This window comes from Aptenodytes patagonicus, chromosome 24, assembly GCF_965638725.1.
Source record: "Aptenodytes patagonicus chromosome 24, bAptPat1.pri.cur, whole genome shotgun sequence".
In the NCBI taxonomy this organism is placed as follows: domain Eukaryota; kingdom Metazoa; phylum Chordata; class Aves; order Sphenisciformes; family Spheniscidae; genus Aptenodytes; species Aptenodytes patagonicus.
In genome coordinates this window covers 3,939,233-3,955,855 of record NC_134972.1, presented here as the reverse complement: position 1 = coordinate 3,955,855, position 16,623 = coordinate 3,939,233, and the positions used below count along the sequence as shown (strand labels likewise).

At 48.9% G+C, this 16,623-nt stretch overlaps 1 protein-coding gene across 2 annotated transcripts; it reads left to right on the top strand.

Moving 5' to 3' along the window:
* The first annotated feature begins 1,387 nt into the window (after positions 1-1,387).
* RAB11FIP1 (RAB11 family interacting protein 1) lies at positions 1,388-16,464 on the top strand. Of its 2 annotated transcripts, XM_076358823.1 has the most exons (6): positions 1,388-1,769; positions 4,725-5,167; positions 5,653-6,448; positions 7,429-9,768; positions 11,089-11,194; positions 13,211-16,464. In XM_076358823.1, exons 1-6 carry the CDS (start codon positions 1,417-1,419, stop codon positions 13,427-13,429), a joined length of 4,257 nt encoding a protein of 1,418 aa, XP_076214938.1. In that variant the 5' UTR covers positions 1,388-1,416; the 3' UTR covers positions 13,430-16,464. The 2 variants fall into 2 exon arrangements, with proteins under 2 accessions (XP_076214938.1, XP_076214939.1); XM_076358824.1 differs by lacking the exon at positions 7,429-9,768.
* The last annotated feature ends 159 nt before the right edge of the window (positions 16,465-16,623 follow it).

The following is a 16,623-nucleotide window of genomic DNA, read 5'->3' as shown; positions in this document are numbered from 1 at the left end:
ACACACAGCTCTACATGTGCACAAAAACACACACCCCTGGACACACACCCCCCTCGACACACACACCCCTCGACACACACAGCTGCACACACACACACCCCCCACACACCTGTTTGCACACCCCTGTACATACATGGACACCCCCTGCACATGCCACACCCCTGTACATACACCCCTGCACACACCTGCACATGCCACACACCTGTACATACACCCCTGCACACACCTGTACATGCACCCCCCTGTACATACACCCCTGCACACCCCTGTACATGCACACCCCTGTACATACACCCCTGCACACACCTGTACATGCACACCCCTGTACATACACCCCTGCACACCCCTGTACATACACCCCTGCACACACCTGTACATACATGGACACCCCCTGCACATACACCCCTGTACATACACCCCTACACACCTGTACATGCACACCCCTGTACATACACCCCTGCACACACCTGTACATACATGGACACCCCCTGCACACCCCTGTACATACACCCCTGTACATACACCCCTGTACACACGTGTACATACACCCCTGCACACCCCTGTACATACACCCCTGTACACACCTGTACATACATGGACACCCCCTGCACACCCCTGTACATACACCCCTGCACACCCCTGTACATGCACACCCCTGTACATACACCCCTGTACATACACCCCTGCACACACCTGTACATACATGGACACCCCCTGCACACCCCTGTACATACACCCCTGTACATACACCCCTGCACACCCCTGTACATGCACACCCCTGTACATACACCCCTGTACATACACCCCTGTACACACCTGTACATACATGGACACCCCCTGCACACCCCTGTACATGCACACCCCTGTACATACACCCCTGTACATACACCCCTGTACATACACCCCTGCACACCCCTGTACATACACCCCTGTACATACACCCCTGTACATACACCCCTGCACACCCCTGTACATGCACACCCCTGTACATGCACACCCCTGTACATACACCCCTGTACATACACCCCTGTACACACCTGTACATACATGGACACCCCCTGCACACCCCTGTACATGCACACCCCTGTACATACACCCCTGCACACCCCTGTACATGCACACCCCTGTACATACACCCCTGTACATACACCCCTGCACACCCCTGTACATGCACACCCCTGTACATACACCCCTGTACATACACCCCTGTACATACACCCCTGCACACCCCTGTACATACACCCCTGCACACACACGTACACACCTGTACGACCCAGGCCCCGCCCCGGTCCCGCCCCCTGCTCTCGCGAGAGGGGCGGGGCGATCGGGCGGGGCGGGGGCACACCGGGCAGCGCACCGGGCCGCGCCGCTCCCGTTCCCGCTCCCGTTCCCGCTCCCGCTCTCGCTCCCGCCGCCATGTCAGGCCCAGGCCCGGGCTCGGCCCCGGCCTGGGCGCCCACCCATGTGCAGGTGACGGTGCTGCGGGCGCGGGGGCTGCGGGCCAAGGCGGCGGCGGGCGGCGGCGGCAGCGACGCCTACACCGTGATGGCGCTGGGCCGCGACAAGTTCTCCACCTCGGTGGCGGAGCGGTGCCAGGGGCAGCCGCTCTGGCGGGAGGAGGCCACCTTCGAGCTGCCGCCGCCGCCGCGGCCCGCCGCCCTCCGCCTCACCGTGCTGCACCGCGCCCTCGTCGGCCTCGACAAGTTCCTGGGCCGCGCCGAAGTCGACCTGGCGGCGCTGCGGGCCGACGGCGGCCGGCGGCACAGCAGGTGGGCCCGGGGCGGCGGGGGGCCTCCGGGGAACCGGGGCCGGGGGCCGTGAGGGGACCTCTGGGGACACGGGGCGGGGGCGCGGCGGCCTCTGCGTCCCACCGGGGAGGAGGAGCGGGGGGGGGGGGGCGGCTCTGTGCCCCACCGGGGCCGGGGAGAGGGATGGGGGGGGGGGGGGGCCCTCTGTGTGGGGACCTGGCTGGGGACCTGTGTGCCCCACAGGGGACTGGGGTTCTGGTGGGGGAGCCCTGTGTCCCGTGGGGACCCCTGTGCCCCATAGGGGTGGGGGAAACCTAGCGAGGGACTGCTGTGCCCCAGGGGGTCCCCTCAGGCCCCGCGAGGGCCCATGGGGTGACCCCTCGGGGCAGGGTCTCTCCTGATGTGGGCCAGCCCCCCCCATAGCTCCGGGGTGCCTGCCCCCTGGAAGGGGCCAGGGGTTCTGGCACCTGCGGCTGCCGGGCCGGCCCGGGGAAACGCGGCCGGTGCTTTTTCAGCCAGTCCTGCCTCGTGCTTGGCTTTGATTTTTAAACATTTACATGCGAGTGCTAACAGCGTACGCTGGGAACAGCCAGGCTGACCCGAGAAACTTAATGTATTTGAAATGCCTTCTCCTTCCGACAGGGAATGAACGCAGGCTACAGCCAGCTGTTCATGTATTTTTCTTAATAAATACTTAGCAGAGCCTAAGCATGTGTAAGAACAGATAATTCGGTGTTACACGGGCTGGCTTCGCTGTTGTCAGCAGGACACCGAGCCAGGAGACTAACGCCGAGTGCCAGCTCTGTGTCATACTTGCTCCTTTGAACATAAACACTGGGGCGGTGCGCTGAAGTCCCAGGGGTGGTTGCTGGGAGGGTTTTGCTGGGAGTCAGCAGCCTTGTAATGTGGCTTGAGATGGCCGGTGAGTCACCTTCCTCTTCTGGCTCACCTGAGCAGATCCAGGTATTAACACCGGCTTGGCCAAAGCTGAGATCCGCGTCGTGTTTCTCGACAAAGCCGTCGCCGCTTGTGAAGCCTTAATTATAACGTGGCCGTCATTAAGGTCGTGTCAAGCGCTAATGTGTTTACACTGCGGCGCGTGATGTGCCTTCAGTCAGCAGAGTTCAGGGAGTCAGCCCTGGGAGGCGAGCGACGCGGGTCCTCCCGGGCTGGTTTCTTTGTGCCTGGGCCAAAGGAAAATACGGGGGGGGGGGGGGACACGGACCCCAACTTCGATGCTCCTGGGAAAAATTCTGATATTTCCAATTGTTAATGTTGCCCCCCCAGCCCTCGATTTTCTGTTTGAAGGCTGTTTCTTTTGTCATCACTTAGCTGCCGTGGTGACGTATACCTGTAAACGGCTGGTTTTATTTGGAAAATAAATGCACATTGATTGACAGGCGCACACTAACATAATAAATGAAATTAATAAGATTTTATATTTTGTAGTTTTGGGGGGGAGGTTGTCAGTACGTTATTTACCTTCAGCCGCTCTGAGGTGGACGTCGTGGTGTGCTTCTCAAAGCGAGGGCCGTGTTTCGGTGCTAAGCTGCCTTTCGCTGAACGCACAGTTTGTATTTTGGATGCTGTTCGAACAGGGCCTGCCTTTTCCCCGGGGCAGAGTGTGCAGAATGAATTGTTGTGGCACCGTACAAATGCAGGATGCTCCTAGAAATCACGCGGTTCGGAACAAAAGTGCCCAGTGCTGGCTTGCGTTAAAGGCAAAGGATTTGCGCTTCCCTTGCTGCTGCCGCTGCGGGACTGCAGCTTTAGGGACCTGACAAAACCTGACATTTCCTTATAAAATCCCTTCCCTGGTAACTTGTAACTTCAGGTCTGAACATCGAACTGCAGCGTGGTGCTTGAGCATTCATTTCCCTCTAATGTGTTTCTCTGTAGCAGATTTCTGAATTCATCTCCTTCAGTTAATGCTCATTAGTTTTGAATTTTCTCTGAAGCAAATTGTCTTTTCCCATTCCCTTTCGTTGCTTCCAGTGCACCTTCAAAGCAATGCAGTGCAAATTTGATGGAGAGGCAGATTTGCATGCTCTGTTCGCTTCCTTTATTTTCATGTAGCAGCTGGTGAGGAGGAAGACGCCGGCGTTTTCCCGGCGGCCTTTCCTGTCGGTTCTGTGGAGTTGGGAAGTCTGCGGCTCCCGCAATAGACAAAAAAGTATTGGTGCGCAGTGCTGATAATTTTCTTTGCTGACCCTAATGGGATTTGAGTGTCATTGAGTGGTAACTGAGCACATGTGGTAGAGGCGCGCAGATGGTGGCTTTGCAGTTTAGGATAACCTGAGCGCTTACTTAATATGCAGTGCTTAATGTTCTGGAGCTGCATTTCAGAAAGGGATAAGGTTCCGTCTGTAATGAATGTCCTTCCTGGTGCACTCCAGTCACGAGCTCGTGGAGGTGAGTGGAAATCCCCAGACGGTCTGTAAGGCTTGGTTTGGCTCTCGTCGTGTTGATTAGGGGTTCCTTAGCTTAAGAGGCATTAAGATAGCAACTGAAAAGAAGCTGGAACGAAAGGTATGAGGGCGTGGGGCGTGTGTGCAAGCTCTCTGGTACCAGTTTCAGCTCTCTGAGGCTGCTGCTTTCGCACCCACTTCAAAGTCCTAGCCTCTGAGAATTTCTTTCGGGAAGCCAGATAAAAGCACAGAAGAGAGTGGCTGAGCCGAAATACAGGAATTCCATGTTGTGTTTCTTTTTTTTTCCCCTTCTTTTTTTTTTTTTAACCCTTCCTGGTCTGGGTTTTAAAACAAATTTTACTAATAACTTTCTATTCATGATAAGAAATGTTTTCCTTGGTACCTGGCCATATGATTATGACGTACTTGTAAGATTAAAGGCTTTTTTTTTTTTTCCCCCTTCACTGTAGGCTTATTAGGTTTTTAAAACATAAACACCCTCTGTTGTTCTAAATTACCCATGCCTCTCAAGAACTTGTTTGTAAAAGAAATCTCCTTGTTTCTGCAGGTGGTACAAGCTTCGCTCCAAACCAGGGAAAAAGGAAAAGGAGAGAGGGGAGATCGAAGTGGATATCCAGTTTATGAGGAGCAACTTGACAGCCAGTATGTTTGATCTGTCCGTGAAAGACAAGTCTCGCTCTCCCTTTGGCAAGCTCAAAGACAAGCTCAAGGGGAAGAGGAGCAGTGGCCTTTCCGACACGGCGTCGGCGATCATTCCCAGCACGACTCACTCCCCCGCTGACAGCGAAGATGAGTCAGTTGAGAAGGAAAAGAAGAAATCAAAGTTCAAAACCCTGTTTTCCAAACCTGGCCTGCAGAAAACTTCCCTCTCCCAGTCCATGTCAGTCCTACCGACGCAGCAGCCCGTCACCGAGAGGGTTCGGCTTCGGCCCAGCGACTTCCAGTCGCAATGGGACGATGAGGAGTCGGAGACCTCTCCAACCTCAGAAAGTGAGTATTGGCACTCACTGCACTCATGAAGCACAAAGCCTTTCTCCAAAGGTTTGCTTGCACTTTTCACACTCTTTAGAGTACTAGTTAAATTCTTCTTACTGAACAAATCCGTAGAAAGTCACTTCTGTCCACTGTGGTGGGTATGCACGTAGGACATTAAGCTTAGCCGTGAGCATCTACCTTGGGATAGCATAGAAACTGTGGGGCTGTGTGAGCAATGTCTGCACGTGTTGGCGGTGCAGCTTCGCAGTAAGTGATCTGTGGTGGTTTTAGGTCGTTGAACGGTGTGTGTGATCTGGTATGCTGAGGGCTGGCAGTGGTAGGGGACCCAGAAGGTTTGGAAGTGGCTGGTATAGTCACACTTGCAATGTTTCTGTTGCTGCGATCCATTAATGACTGTGAAGCACTGAGGTTGTCAGTAGCGAGTGTCAGAGGAAGGGATGTTCTTGCATCTTGAATTTCTCCCTGCTTATTTTTTCCAGAAGCCTTTGGAAATGCCCTGGAAGAGAAGTCCTCTCCCTCTCCTGTATTTAAATCTCGTAAAACAGCAACTTTAGACAGCAGGCAACTAAACCAAGTAACCACTGGCCACACCAAGAAAGAAGGGCTCTCTTTATTCAGTGGCCTTAAATCCAAAAGCGATCCTGTTTCCAAGTCTAGTCTGTGTATCAATGGCAGTCACGTTTATATGGAAGAGAGCACGATGAAGGACAACACTCCAGCCTCTTCCCCCTCTCCTCACAACTTCAGGAGGAAGCAGCTCTTTGCTTCAGAAGAGAACCTGTCTTCCAGATCTACTAAAGGACCTGAAGAGACGGGAAGAACATCTCCTAGTCATGCTTTCTCTGGGTCTGCATCCTTGGAGACCTTTAAATCTATGACTTTGCCGTCATACAAATTGCTTAGCAGTGAAGAATACCTGGAAGCCAGTGTTCCTCCAACTGTCGAGGTCATTAAAGAGACCAAAAAAACAGACCACAAGAAGTCTGCCTTGCTCTCTTTGGTCACAGGGAAGAAGGAAGCAGTGAAGACCATCGATGCTGAGAATATTCCCGACAGGACCCTGCAGGATGAGGAAAACAAAGTTCCAGAAGAGAAGAGCGAACAAGAGGCCAAACATCTTGAACTTCCAGCAGATTTAAGCAGAGGGAATTCTTCAGAAGATGGTCACCGCGCAGAAGACGTCTTTGCAAATAAGCAGCCGCTCAACCCTTTTGAGGAAGAACGGAAACCTGAAAAAGCTGCTGCGCCGGCGAAGACCAAAGCTGTCAAGCCCAGGTCAGTCGTGTTTGCTTCAGAGGTTGACATAAATAGCGACGTGCAGCGGTGGTGGCAGGCTGTAACTAGGCTGCTTCCTGCCACAGAGCAGCGCTTCTCAACCTGGCATCCTGCGTGCGGCAGAAGCGTGTTGCTCTGCAGGGTACCTGGTGGTTTTAAGCTGGCCATTGGGCCCTTTAATAACAAATAACAATTCTGAGTTCTTTCTCGGTATGAAAAAGATTGATATAGGGATATTCCTTAGAAGTGATGCTGAAATAGTGGTTCTCTGAGTGCAGGCATCTTTGTAGGGGTGATTTTTCTTGCTGGCTCTTTTGCAAAAACTAACATTCTTCTGAGCTGTGCGGCTTGAACACACCCAGGGGCTGAAATACCAGTTCTAACATCTCTACTTTTCTCTTCTGTATTTGGTTGTGGTCTTCAAAAGTGTTAATCTTGGAGCTCTTCTGCTTTTGGCATTGTTCACAGCAACGTGAAGGACGTTTGTGTGAATTTGTACACGAGGCTTCTTTGGAAATTCTGCTCCTTTATCCTTCATATATATATATATATATATATATGTATAAAAAAAACCCCAACTGTGTTTTTATATGTATATGGGTGTGTCCTACTAATAAGGCTACGTTTTGTGTCTGTCTGTAACTCCTTATTTTCAGTGCTTCTCATGTTTAAATGTCTTGCGTATGAAGTATCTTACATACTAATAAAATTGCTTGGGGTGCAAAAGACGAGATAGTGCTTAAAAGCAGCCACCGCAGTAACCTGTGCAAACTCTACGGCAGAAGTGTTCTGACATAAATTGAGTGCTTTGTAAAGACACGTTTAAGTATGTAAAGTCTGTCAGATAGGCTCTGAGGTCTCTTGCAAGTATAACTCATCTCCAGTGTTAGGAGTTGATGGAGTCTGGTGCTAAAGCTTGTCTGTTCCTGCCTCGTGTTTCATCTGCAAGTGACATGCGAGTTTTTTGTCCCTTTTTGCAGACTGGGCGTGCCTTCAGAGGAGGAAACCAAAGCCACGCTTCCTACTCTTGCACCTGATTCCCTTCCTGCTTTTCTTTCTGTACACCGTATCAGTAGTGACAATAATCCTTTTATTTCTAAAACAGGACAAAAAGTCAAAGTGCCAGACTCTGAAAACATTACTAGTTCTCCTGCATCTATTACTTCTCCTCCTCCTCCTTTTGCTGCAGAGCTTTTGAATGGCAAGAACCCCTTTACTCCTGAGTGGGACAGGACATCTGCGGCCCTGGATCCTGAAGGCATTGCCCGTTTCCCTTCGTCCCATCATCTTGCAGCTTCTGTTTCCAAAATACCTCTTCCTGGGCAGGTCTCTGGTAGTGCTAATAATCCTTTTGCTTCTGAGTGGGGGCAGAGCTCACAGGGCCATGGTCCTGAAAGCTCTGATAGGTGGGCTTCCCGGGGTCTCTCTTGCCCGCCCGCACCTTCTCTCTCCTCTGATTGTCATTTTAATGACAATAATCCCTTTGTATCCAAGCTTGGCTGGGAACCAGATGCGCCAGGTTTCGAAGCTGTTGCTAGTTCTTCCCCTTTCTGCCTTCCTTGTGATGAAGACCGTTTCTCGGCAGAACACCCTGCTGAGCTGAAACGCTCTGGTTGCGACGCTTTAGGGAGCTCTTCAGATGTGGCTTCAACTAGTAATGTCAAAGCTGTATCAAACCCTCTCGGCACCCTTTCTGACAACCCTGGTCTGGCTCCAAAGAAGCAGTGCGATTCTCCCCAGCTTCAGGTTGAGACTTCTTTGAAAAGAAGTAAGCTAGACAAGAGGAAATCTGTGTTCTTTCTCCTTGATGGATCGGAGGGTGTTACGTCAGGTGATGAGGGTTTGGGTGGGCAGGAAGGCGAAAAGCAGTGCTCTGATTTCAGTGAAATGTTATTGACAGGTTCAGATGCAACAGGAGAGCGAGCAGGGTTTGCTCGCGAACTGGAAGCAGGGTGCTACCCATCGTCAAAACTCTCTAGTGACAGCACAGGTCCCATCCGAAACAGCGAGACCGCCGTTCAGGGTGGTGTGGAACTAGGTGGTGTAAATACTGAACCCTGCACAAAGGATGGTAAACGCTTCTCACCTCTCTCAAAGTGTAGTAATAGCCTCTTGCCAGAGATCGGTGCTGAACAGCCACCTTCCCCCGAGAGTGAGCTGAATGAGAAGCAGGAGATCTTTGGTGAAAAGAGACGAGAAGAATGTGCGCCCACGTTAGAGCCCCAAGCAACTCCAGTTGATAAAAATGACTCATTTTCTCAAGTAGGATCTGCCAAACCAACCTTGGGAGCTTGCACGCTGTCCCCTTGGGAAGCCGACGTAGGGAGGGCTGGCAGCGAGGTGTTAGTCACTCCAAAGCCAGCACCACGGCTGTCTGTAATGCTGAAAAAGTGCCCACCAGTTTCTCAGACTGATGAGTTAAGTGGTGATGTGCCTTCTTCAGGCGATGGTGTAAAATCTGCGCCTGGGCTCCCATTACCTAATGGTAAAGCCTCAGATGCTCGTGGGTGCCTCCCCCAAAGTGGCTCATTAGAGACTATCACTCCACCAGTGATGCTCAGAGATGACAGCAGTAATAGGCATTTAGAAAATGAAGGTGATGACGATTTATTTGACTGTCTTACACATTTAAAGTCTGCCATTCCCGTTACTGGAGACCGAGGTTTGAAACTGGCCAGTCTTCCAGTTATTCCGGAGGGAGGCTCCGATGATGAGCTGCTGGGTGACTGTCAGGAGAACCATGGTGTCACTGCAGGTGATAAAAACGTTTCAGAGACTGGAAAGCAGTCCCTAGATTTAATGCCTTTGCACGAAGAACTGAAAGAGCGCTCTGATAGCTCTGCTGCAGCCCAAGTAACCTCGGCCACTCCAGGAGGAGGAGGAAGTGCTCCTGGTACTTGTAAGCCAAGCAAACCACCCGTGCTGCCTGCCAGAGTAGATGTTCACAGTGTCAATAACCAGGTAGCTGACTCAGGCTTAGGTATGACGTCTCATTCCAGGGAGCGTAATAGTCATTTTGAGAAACAAGGACTGAAAATAAGTGTAGGTGTTGGGGAGCGTGCGGAGTGTGACTTCTTTGAGCCTTCTGTTTCCTCTTCCTCCCTGTCAAGTCCTTCCCAGCCCTTCTCTTCCTCTCATTCTCTCCCCTCTGACACCCCAAGTCGTAGAGCAGAGTCTCCGAAAAAGCCAACAGCCGAGGGCTTCGCAGATAAAGCAGGAAATTCTGGCAAGAAGAAGCTTCTTCAGGCATGGGTTTCACCCTCTGAAACATATCCTAACCAAACTCAGCAGAGTGGTGAAACCGTGTCTCCTAAGCACAGGTGAGAGAATATGGGAAATACACAGAAGGTATCTCAGTGCTGATGTGAGCCTTGCTTTTTCTCCCTGTGAGCGCAGATCTGTCTCTCCAGCTGCAGGAATTTACTGTGCTTTGCAGTGACGTGGCATTGTACAGACTTAACTTCCTCCGGCCCGTGGATTTGCCGGGGCCTGGGTCCTGTCATGCCAGCGTAGGATCATTGCTGGCACCAGATGAGTCTGTATAGCTATTAAGGATGCCCAGAGCACTCGAGGGGACCTGCCATTCATCACAGTGCTACCTCTTAGGAGAAATGTTAGGGAAACTTGGTCGCAGTTTAAGAAACAGGGTCATTTCATCAAATTGGGGAAATGGACTGCAATTCATCCATTTTTCATAAATGGGAGAATGGTCACAGGAGGCCTGATAAACTGGGATGCTTCCTTTCCTGGCTGAACCGGCCTCCTGAGCCTCGAAGTGAATCGCAGCAAGCGATGCAGCTAAAGCCTCTCTCTCCCAAGAACATGTGGCTGCTTTCCGGAGCTGTCTGCAGCTAAGATGAGGCACTTAAGGACATGGTTTAGTGGGCACGGTGGTGTTGGGTCGATGGTTGGACTCGATGATCTTAGAGGTCTTTTCCAACCTCAATGATTCTATGATTCCTCCTGCCTGCTGGGGTACTGTTCTCCGAGGAAGAGTGCCGCTGACCTGTCAGCCCTCAGTACTTTATCTGCAGAACTCTGTCTAGGGTCTAGGATGCTTCTGGGCCGGCATTTGCTGAGATACAAGTAAAATTTTCTTCCTGTATTAAAATTGGCAATGTAAATCCTGCTCAAGCAAATGAAGATAGCACTTTTTGGCAGCTTATGGCGTAAGTTCAGATTGGAAAAGGCGTACTATATGCTTGTCCCAGGATAGTAGGAGTATTTGATACGTTGCAAGAACCACAAATATGTTCTCATTAGGAAAGTCAGGCTCAAATACTGGTGCGTGAGAGATCAGAGTAACTGCTGCTGTGTACTGCCTTCTTGTGTAGACGGACCTGGCTTTTCTTTTGTGACATACCATTCAGGATGTATTTCCCTTGTTACTGCTGCTTTATTTCCAATGCCTTAAGTCAGTAAAGATAGTAGAAAGAGAACTGAGTATACCTCTAAAAAGCCTATAGCTTAGACAGAAATGCCTTGTCTTCCCAAAGCTGAATCTCTTATCTCTCTGGAGATAGAGAAGGGTAGGGATTTTTCCCAATTTCATGCTGTATTTGTTTTTAGTCTGAAGATCTGTGTAGTGCTGGTGTTATGTGTACTGCCTAAATAGCATAAACCTTTTTTTAATGTTGCAGACTCCATCCTGTGAAGCCAATGAATGCCACAGCAAACAAGTCTCAAAGTAAAAACCTGAACGTCATCAGCACTATGAATGAAAAGCTGCTGGAGATGAACGTGAAGGTATGGAGAAAAGCGGCACTTTAAACCAAAGCTTAAGCAGTAAATTGAAAAGAGTTTGTGTGTTTGGGCTAGTTTGCCTAGGCTCATATCTCATATATCCTGAGCAGAAAAAGAACAGTGGTTATTAGACCGTGGGGGGCCTGAACTTTCCTTTTTTCAGTCCCCAAAGGTGGGGACAATCTTTAAATATTTTTCTTTCCTTGCAAACTGATCTATAATGGAATTGGTGCCTCTTGTTTGCGGAGGGGATTCTCAGTGGAGAGGAGCGCGGGGTGCCCTCTGACTCCCCAGAGGTGAGCGGGATGTGTGTGAGCCATGAGGTGGCTGTGACAGGAACGATGGGTGACTCGCGGGCGGTGCTACCCCTGGAAGATAGTCCCGTTGGTGACGTGTGGGAGCTGCGTAACTTGGATCTGCACCGAAGACCGGACGAATTAGTCGCTGTTTACTGTCAGACGTGATTAGTCCCCAAAGCTCATTTTCACCCTGAAATAAGTATGTGGCTCTTAAAGCCGAGAAGGTGGGAAAAGTAACCTCGGGGTGGCTGTTGCCTTGTAATGTGTTGCATTAGTATCCTGTGCAGGTTGAGAGACCAGGCGCCTGCCATTAAAGCACAGCTGCTTCCTAAAAGCGTAGCTGTGCAGCTTGCATAATCACTCAGATTTAAAGGAGCTTTTTGCATAATCTTGGACTCAAAAGAGACCTCCAGGCTTGAGGCACAGCTTAAAAGTCATGTTGATCAGAATGGCTAGAGGCATCTCGGGTCAGCAGGGCAAAACCCTGGGTACCGTTATTGTCTCTAAGGGTTTTTTGGGGAAAATGAAAAGTTAGTACCAAAATAACTGTAGTGCCTCCTTCTGGTGTAAATGGAAAAGAAGAAAATGCGAGTTAAATGATTCAAACGGACACGCTGCTATTCTGAACGAGTTGAAAACTTGTAATTAGCATTCTGGTGTGGTGCTCTGATTCCACATAAGAAATTATGCTTGAGGTAGTCACGCGAGCCTGTTGTATGCATACGCCCTGTGAAAGAAAAGCCTGGGCTGGCATTCTGGTGTAGCGTCTGAGAAGGTAGCTGGAGGAGTTGGCAGAAGCTGCTAAGTACCCGTCCAGTTTGCTTAAGGGTTAAAAGCAGAAGAGAAGCTGTGTTGTGATGTGTTTTCACAGTGATAACTACAATAAGAGGGAAGTGCCAAAGGCCTAGATGGGTGTTTCTTGCTGTTTAACCTGAATTTGGCTTTCCCTAGTCTTTGGTCTGTTTTAAACAGTAGCTGTCCCAGCGCTCGTCTATAAACGGTGGTAGTTGATGGTGCGTGGCTGTAACTTCCATGCATCTTCGCTAAGCTGGATGGGCTGCTGCCTGGGGTCAGCATGACATTCTTTCAGTGTAAACTGGAGAAGAGTTGAATTACAGAACTGACATTACGCAAAGATTTTATGCTAAAACGATGGCCTGCTTACCGTCTGTCTCGCTCTGAGCCTGCCTTCTGTTCTGGAGAAGACTGCCTAAGCTCTGTAAATTGTGTTGCTGTGCCATAAGTAGCACGCACTTACTCTGAGGCAGTTGCTCTTTTTTCCTCCAAATATTTTCAAAAAGCTATTCTGCATTCTGGAAGTGCATGAGTAGAGACAGTGTTTTGTATGAATTTTTCCAGGCTGGGTTTGCTAATGGCCCAAAAGGTGCTTTGTAGGAGAACGCTTGCCTGGCCTGCCAGCCTCTCCCTGTCGTTGTTAGTGCCTTGGCCATTGCGCAGCTTGGCCCTGGGCAGCCTGCTCCTCTCGATAATAAAGTGCTAATGACTGATGTTCCGAAATGTCGTTTGGGTGGAACTTATTTTTTAAAAAGATACGAAGCACGGTAATACTTTTGAAGAGCAGCTGTGGTTCTGCAAACGCTGTGTGTGAAGTTGTTCATTGGTGCTTTAAATCCCACAAGCCAGCTACCAGATACCGTTCTGTTGCTATTTTGAAATGCCGGTATGTCTGTAATGACCCTGCCTTTCTTCTCTCTCGAAGAAATATGATCCTTCAGATCCTGCCTATGCTTATGCTCAGCTAACACACGATGAGCTGATCCAGCTGGTCTTGAAACAGAAGGATACAATTACCAAGAAAGATCTCCAGGTGCGTGAGCTTGAAGACTACATCGATAACTTGCTTGTCAGAGTCATGGAAGAAACCCCAAACATTCTTCGTGTTTCAATGTCTGGAAACAAAAAAGCTGGAAAGATGTAAAAGCTCTCGGGACGTTGGTTGAACAAAGGACTGAATTCCCGCCAGTGGGGTTTGATTAATAAGGAGACGATGTGAAGTAGGTGGTACCGGTTGTGCTGCCCACAGAAAATGACCTCTTTCCTGTTTCTGCCTTGAGCAACTCTCAGTTTGATTAGTAGTTACATCAGGTCTTGTGTATGGAGTCCAGAGGTGGAGTCAACTTATCATATTTATTTTTTGGTTTCTTTCCATTATTTGGGAAGATTTGTTCAGGCATCTAATCCAAAGGCTGATTGCGATAGGAAGGGTGAAGGGGCTTTGATGTGTTTTGCTTGCCAGCAAGGCACTGGTGATCCTTTTATGAAGACTCTTTTAATGGTTTGGTTTTGTAGCGGCTTTGGTAGATCAATTACTCTTCTTTCCATATCTTAAGTTGTAGTGCAATATAAAATCTTGTACAGTAGAGCTTGAGGATTTGATTGTTTTTAAAAAAAAAAATATTAATAACTACACTGGAGAAGTCCAAAGATGTGTGCTTCAGACCAGGGCTGTGCGGGCTGTATTTTAAAAGTAATTAATGCCCTAAAAGTCGAATGCAAGTTAAACCTTAGATTGGAAAGGAAGAAGCAAAGCTTAGTTAATCTCATAAAGTACATATTGTTTCAAAGCAGTTCTCCAAGGGGAAGATTTACAGGTTTTTTTGGTATGGGAAACATTGAGATGTCATGGTACGTTTGTCTACCATGGGAATGGTAGTAATGAATTTGGGCCAAAGGTGCATTTTAAATCAGAAGCTGTTCTCTTATAGACTTCAAATTCCTGATTCGAAGGTCGTTCAAATGAGGGGAGGCAAAGGTACGCCTGGTTTCTGTTCTGTAGCCTTAAATAGGTGAGGATTTCACAGTATGCGTGCGTGGCCCCTGTCTCTTTCAGTATGGGAGTTCTGTGACGATTTTTCTTTTACGCCATTGCAGTTTATTAAATTTAAATACCTTGGATTTTGGAGCTGGGGCTTACCTTGGAACGACCTTCAAAGATGATCAGTCTTACAACGCTTGCTTTCGTGCATTCCTTACACAGCCAAGAGAGGAACCAAATCGCCCTCCCCTGGAGATGGGAGCAGTCACAAAGCTAGCGCTCAAATCTGATTTGGTTTTCTTTGTGACTTGCTGCTCAGAATGCAATGAAAATTTTATGTAGCTGAGAAAGAGTGCTGGTTTTGCTAGACAATCGATACCTCAGTCTGCTTCCTTAATGTGTGGCTGCTTTGCAGCTCAACAGACACAGGTATGTTCTCCTCCCCATCTCATCGGACAGCAAATAACAGCAGAGCGCTATCGAGCAGCCACCGCAAGAGGCTTCCTCCACTGAAAAACTAAATGTGGCTTTTTTTTTTTTGGCAAGCTCTTGTCAAAGATCAAAAAAATCAGATGCCTCTTTTGCATCTCTGGGATGTATCAGGGTTGCAAGAGTCCGTACAAGGCTTAGAAGAAAGTTGAAATACCGAAAGCGTGGGTGGCAGAGGACCAAAGCTAACGCTCCTACCTTCGGAAGTTGAAAGGGTCTATTGGGTCGCTCCTGGCTTAGCTCGAAAGGGGGGAGTTTCTAACTCAATTTTTCTACAGCAAAGCACTTTATTGAGGGACTAGACTAGCTGGATCAACTATCAACCTGTTAGTAGTCTGCTTGCTATTTTCATAAAACACTGAAAACTACTGGAGACTTCTCAAATACTGTATTTTTGTAGTGAAGAGTAGTTTAATATATTTGCCTAGAGATGTGTACGTTTATTGGAAAATTCACAAAATGCTGTTAATTACCTTTTTATTACTGTAAACTGACTAACTACCAAAGTCTGGAGCTTTTCTGACAGAGCTCTCCTTCAGGGGAAGCTTGAGTTGAAACAAGTCTTAAGCGTTAAGAGTCTTCTAAGGCTTCAGGTACTTTGTTCTAATTTTATTTTTATTTGAGCAGATGTCTTCAGCGAAGGGGTTATTTCTTTTCTACTGTACCCTCTTCTGTGAATGAAGGGTCTGAAATGCAGAAGGTCTTAGCGGCATCTTCAGCTCTTGGCTGGTGGTTTTAATTTTGAGTGGTACTGGGTGGCCTTACTGAAAACTGCTGCTGCTTCTCGTGCCTTGAAATAGTGAGGAAGATGAAGGATTAACTTGTTTCCTCCTTGTGCCTCAGTGGATCTCTGGAAAGAAACGGTTGCCTATACCTCACTAATAAACTTGTCTTCTAGACTTTATTCCATGGCTTTCTGATGTTCTAGGTCAGAGAGTCAGAAAAACTGGTTGTGCCTTTGAACGGTGACTTGAACGGTTCAAAAATGGTATTATCGGTAGTCTTAACTGGACACGTGGGAAGCAAGGCTGGACTCTTGCTTTTTGCTGGCCTCATTTTAAAACAATATGGGTACTACTGAGTCTCTGGCTGCTGAAGGCACCACGGTGCTGTGCGCGATGCTTTTGGAGCATGGATTTTATGAAGTTCGGATCATGTGCATTCCTGTTGGCAAGAATGTGCATCTTGAAGTTACATGCACAGAAACAAAGCGGTAATACGCGCTCTTAGCGGTCTCTGTAGAGATGAAGCCTAAAAACTTGTAATATCCTCTCCTGGCAGCCTTTTTTGCCAGTTACAGCCGTGGCCGTTGAGGTGGACGCCGGGGCTGAGGTTGTTCTCTCCGGTGGTTGCGTGTGTTGAGCCTCCTGCCGGAGCAGCACGGGCGCCGCTGCGGGGTCACGGTCCCGCAGCAGCCACGCTTCAACTTCCGTGGCCGTGAAAGCATCGCACAAACCTTGTACCTCAGTCTTTTATTGGCAATACTAGTTAAAGCCTTTCTTCGGCGTAAGGGGACTGGCATTTTATGTCCAGCAAGGTGCTTTACCTTGACTTTAAGGGCCTTAAGAATCAAATGTATTGTTTTATTATTGAAGGATCTGAATGTATTTTTCCCTGTTTATACTGTCTGCTTTTAGCCTGGGTACCTATTTGTTTTTGAATGCCTTTTGGTTTCATGGAACACTAAAATAAAAATACCTGAAATCCAGTGTTCTGATCACTTTGTCTTTTTTTCTGAAAGAGCAGTTTCAAAAGGGCCTCATCCCCTCCTCGTGACCAGCTCTGCTGCCTGAAACTCCTCATCCTCAAGGTATTTTCGGGCTAGTTCCATCCCTGCAAGCTGTCCGTGCAGGAAGTTCATGGTAAAC

Bases quoted from the DNA above. Each gene is read 5' to 3' on its own strand.
- RAB11FIP1 (XM_076358823.1), top strand. From the start codon at position 1,417: ATGTCAGGCCCAGGCCCGGGCTCGGCCCCGGCCTGGGCGCCCACCCAT. The intron at 6,449-7,428 runs GTCAGTCGTGTT...CCCTTTTTGCAG, and splicing joins ACCAAAGCTGTCAAGCCCAG to ACTGGGCGTGCCTTCAGAGG. The intron at 9,769-11,088 runs GTGAGAGAATAT...TTAATGTTGCAG, and splicing joins ACCGTGTCTCCTAAGCACAG to ACTCCATCCTGTGAAGCCAA.